This window comes from Eptatretus burgeri, chromosome 8 (genome assembly GCF_056783735.1).
Source record: "Eptatretus burgeri isolate ZD-2024b chromosome 8, Ebu_testis_v1, whole genome shotgun sequence".
NCBI lineage: Eukaryota > Metazoa > Chordata > Myxini > Myxiniformes > Myxinidae > Eptatretus > Eptatretus burgeri.
The window spans coordinates 33,989,425-33,994,520 of record NC_140968.1 but is presented as its reverse complement, the minus strand read 5'-3'; the positions used below and the strand labels follow the sequence as shown (position 1 = coordinate 33,994,520).

The 5,096-nt window shown below is 41.9% G+C and overlaps 1 protein-coding gene across 4 annotated transcripts in view; it reads right to left on the bottom strand.

Moving 5' to 3' along the window:
• Positions 1-1,270: 1,270 nt before the first annotated feature.
• LOC147021494 (LHFPL tetraspan subfamily member 2 protein-like) overlaps positions 1,271-5,096 on the bottom strand; it is a 40,433-nt gene continuing 36,607 nt past the window's right edge. For 3 of the 4 annotated variants that reach the window (XM_085891461.1, XM_085891460.1, XM_085891459.1), the window contains one exon: positions 1,271-4,655. In XM_085891461.1, coding sequence (XP_085747587.1) covers positions 4,399-4,655 — 257 coding nt within the window. In that variant the 3' untranslated portion in view covers positions 1,271-4,398. The remainder of the gene's footprint in view (positions 4,656-5,096) is intronic. The other variant, XM_085891462.1, reaches the window with a different exon arrangement.

Here is a 5,096-nt window from a genome sequence, read left to right as displayed (position 1 = left end):
ATTTTCATCTCTTCCCCAAAGTTAAGGAACACCTTCGTGGAGGAGATTTTCCTTCCGACGATGATGTCAAGACTGCTGTGAAGCACCGGTTACATCAGCAGGATGCACAGTTCTGTCAGCATTACTGAACTACTTAAACATTGGCAGAAATGTGTGGACTGCAGTGGTGATTATGTTGAGAAATAAATATGCACCACGGGAGAAAAAGATTGATATGATTACCTCCGCCACCGAAAGTGAAGGACGTTATGTTTTCACCCCTTTCTGTTTGTTTGTTTATTTGAGAGCACAATATCTCAAAAAGTTGCAGACAGATTCGGATGAAACTTGGTGGACAGGTTGGGTGTGTTGGAAGGACGAATTGATTCAATTTTGGTGAAGATTCGAATCCGGATCTGGATACAATAATTATTCAATTTTTTTAAGTGATTCTTCACCATTGAGAGATAGGGCCAAAAACGATATAGTACTGTACAGAATGATATTTCAAAAATGTATTGGGCCCGATATGTTCTCGTGGATCAGGCATGATGTGGCGGAGGTATGCGCTCCACCGAGTGCCCTTGTAGTTATCCATCTTTGTTCTTGCAAATATCTTTACCTGTTTTGGAGAAAAAACAATAGGAAGCATGCAACCCCATCTTAAAAAAAAAATTGCCATGTCATTCCCTAATTTCAGATGCTTCTGTCAAGGGGTCAAAACAAGTGCCACTGCTTTGTATCCAAAATAATCCTTTATAAGGAGGGGAGCTATTCGTTCATTCACATCAGCCTGTTATCAGCACACTGCAGGACGAAGGACTCCCGCAACTCACAATGCCAAATATGGGTTGGGCAGAGAGTTTGTGTATAAATTTTCCTGGCTGAGAATCTTTTCTTTTTTTAAAAAACAAATTATATATTGAAATATAACATGTTGGTGCGTCCTGACTTATTGTATCTCGCTCCGAGAACAAAGAACATGTGACCCCATAACAGATGAGCATGGCCTATCTGACGATCATTGTTCGAAAGTAGTGAATAGAGGGTAATGACGATGCAAACAGTAAACGATGATTCATTTTAATATTTTTACTCATAAATAATCACTCATTGGATAATTGGGGAGGCGGTTAGAGGGGGAAAGAGGGCTTCCTTACCATTTCAAAGCCAATGTGTAGAAGTTTCCGGTGAAAAGGACGCAGAACCAGATAAACACTGAATTGTCAATTAAACACAAACACTTGACCAAAAACAAAAGAAATATATAAAACTCGACATGCACGCCTGATGAGATGATTCAACACAATTTATTGGCTGAAGTACCAGAAATAAGACAGCCTCGACAAGTCATTGAGTAAAATGATTTTTACATTATTCATCCACGCTGACACTTACCTGGCCAGCAAACAACCGCAACGTATTAATGCAAAAATTGTTGTTCACAAAAATTTCCACACAAATGACCACAGGTTGCCAAATAACGGCGGCAGCTACTGAAGAAAATACGTTGGTATTCTAAAGGCAAGCAAGCTTCAACTTTAATACACTACACTGACTACAGTGTACAATAGTGAACCTACACAAAAGGTTTGCAGCTACGGTATAGTTCAGCATATTCTAGATTATGGAAAAACAAAAATCCACAGCCGGCCTCATAGATACCGTAAAAAGCAGAAAACGGTCAGACGTATATACCTGTCATGAGAAACTGGCATTTGGCTAATGCACAGGCAAGCGATGGCCTGCTTCCCTCTCTAGAATGGGATAGCTAGCGAAGCCTGTGAATCCGATAATGCATCACACCTGCACAGCAGGGTCAGCCAGACTTGTGCCTGACGATGGTTCGATTCAAAGTAACACCTGATCAGAAAAAAAAAAAATGTTCACAAGATTGTCAGACTTGTGCCTAAATTGAGAAATTGGCGTTTGTCTGATGCACAGGCAAGCAATGGTCTGTTCCTCTCCACCCACACCTTACCCCACCTGTAATGGGATAGCTCGCGGAGTCTGTGAATCATTAATGCATCACACCTGCACAGCAGGTGTCGAGATTTTCTCAACCAATCAGATGAGCACCAAACTCATCGCAGTAACTAATCCATATATAATAGTTGCTATATTCCAACTTTCACCAAATTCTACCAAAAATTTGCTTTCCGCGTTTAATTGAAATGCAACTATTTGCAAAAAAAAATAATTCCACAATTATTAAAATCGTCTTGCTTATACATTGCAATGAAAATTTGCATATATACCATATCATATCCAGTTAAGGTCATATGATGATGTAGAAAAGTGATTGATTTGCAAAGATATTAAAAATTTTTTTTATAATTATGATAAAAAAACACTACAGCAACAACAAAAGTTGTGCATCACTTTAGGTAGGATAAGGAAACCGACATCATTTCCAGAATAAATCACAAAGACAGCGGATTTAACCAGTGGTTGCCTTTCAGTAAAAAAACAAGGAACCGCTTGCTCTTCCATGAGCATGTACGTCCATTTTGTAGACAAAAATATTTAACACAAAAACTCTTAAACCTGCAGCTGCTCATTACAAACACAAGGCCCTGGCTGCTCTCATCAGGACATTGTTTACATGTGTCTGTCCCCTCCCAACCACAACCCACGTCGCCAGCTGTTAAAGAATCGATTACAAACCAAACAAAACTGAGAAGGTTATGCCATATAATACCAACGAATAACTTAGTTCGGAAGCCTTTTGAAATCAAAACAAGTGAAAGTTTGGTTGCCATAACAACCATCACAATAGCCGTCTTTGAACTTTTTGGTGTGAAATTTGAAAATACTTATTTGATGGCGAGGAAGTGTCGTGTTCCACCTGGCACGACACCCTCGAGGTATGCGCACTCACCATTTAGCTGTGTAGCTATATGTGTAGCTGTGTTTGAATCAGGAACCAGCTATAAACTGTCATCCTGATGTGTCACATTCATCAACAAGTGCACCGTCCATCGGAAGGACGTTTAGCCAGACAAATTGTCAGCCGGCACTGGAGGCGTTGGCACTCCAAATTGTCACCATACTGCCTTTGCCTACCGGTGTGAATGCAACGCCCGGCCTGCGAAGCACCGATCCAACGGTTTATAACCGAGTCTGGAATCAAACCCACACTGGACAGCTCAAAGGAAAGTGCGCTACCTCTGGACCATCATGTCAGACGCGCTCATTTTTACCTACCCCCCACTGAAGGTGGACGGAGGTTATGTTTTCACTCGTGTCTGTTTGTTTGTTTGTTTGTTTGTAAACAAAATTTCTCAAAAAGTTGTACACGAATTAGGACGAAATTTAGTGCAGAGCTTTGGTACGTCACAAAGACGAAATGATTCGATTTTAGCGAAGAACCGACTCCGAGAATCTGGATCCTAAAATTTTTTAAGGTGATTCTTCACCATTGGGAGATAAGGCCAAAAACGACATATAGCAGGATACCTCAAAAAAGTTGTGGACGGACTTGGACGAAAGTTGGTGCATGATTTGGTTAGGTGAGAAAAACAAGCCGATTAAATTTTAGTTGAGGTCCGAATCCAGATCCGGCCTATCAGTGGGCCACAAAACGTGAACTAATCGGCCTGGCGGAGGTATGCGCTCGACCGAGTGCCGTTCTAGTGAACTTTATGGTCACAAAAACGAAATCAAATAAAAGTCCAAAAAAAACAACCCTTTTTCCAACCAACCACACCTGCAGTCTATCCTAGAGTTTGTAGCAACCAAACCATTTGAGGAAGTACGAGTACAAAGATCAGTGTGAAAGTATCATTCAAAATGTTACTTACATTTACAAGGGCTGAACTTAAGCACGATTGCCTCCTCGTCACTTGTACAAACTGAACAATTAGACACACACGCTTTTACATTATTTTTGCAAAATATCAACATTAAAACTTTCTGGGATTTTCCGTGGGATTTCAAGTGAACGATTAATTGAAACTACCCAGGTATGGATTGTTGTAATGCAATGGAAGTAACGGAAACAAATCAAGCTGTACCGCTATGCTCACACTGTTTCTGTCCCTTCGTGTAACCAAAACACATTAAAGTATCAAACTATTAAACAACAGCATTGAGGAACCCCCTCCCCCTTTCCCCAAAACCAAATGTTCAGCTGTTCTTTATTTTAAATAGCAAACATTCACATTTATTGCACGATTATAGTAACAACGATACTGGGATTTTGCTTTGGGCCCCTTGAGGCCAAGGTGGCAAACGATGTGCCGGATAGCACTTTAAACCGCAGGACTTGTACAGGCATGCCACTCAAAATGGGCATCAACGTAGCAATGAAGCCACTTCAGCGGCCACCATGCTCCACATAGGACACTCTTCGAGATTGATAGGCCTCCACCTGCTCTTCCGCACCACGGCCGGCTGCTTACGTTACCGTCGGGACCATCAGAGCAAGCAAATCAAAATGTTTCCTTTGTCTATCTCATCTTGTACATCGTCGCCCGAAGTTGCCTGCTCAGCCTGCGTGGACAGCAGCGCGCAGCCAAAGGTGCCGACGATGCCGGCTATGGCCATGTAGAAGGGCCAGCCCAGGCTGCAGGCCCCGACTTGGTAAGGAGCAGATGTTCGGCCACAGATGTTCTCCACACGCTCGGAACCCCAGCCCGCTGGATAGAGCAGCATGCCCAAGATCAGGAACAACCCTTCACAACAAATGAAGCATTATTACACGGGGTTAGGGATAATCACAGGGGATCCATCATGAATTTAAAGATATAAATGGAGCTGTTGGTTCGACTCGACGTGGGAAGGCATGATGCGGCGTTTCGCCACCGAGTAAGCGACATGTTAAAACATTCACAAAGCACTCAAAACTCTTATTTTAAAAGCCGATGTGCGCAGAATCAACTTATGAACTAAGTGCTGAAAATAAACAACCATTTTGGTTCTTAAAAGGGAGTTTGCGCCATACACCGCGTGCCGTAAAGAGTTAAACATTTTAAACGCTGACAGCTTTTTTCTATTTTATCCCTATGATTATGAGACTTAGGAAGAGCAACTCAAAGAGTTTCATCATCAGCATCTTATGATGTGAAACAATGTCTTCCCCTTAATTGAATGCCTCTACCAATTGGCAGTCCGAG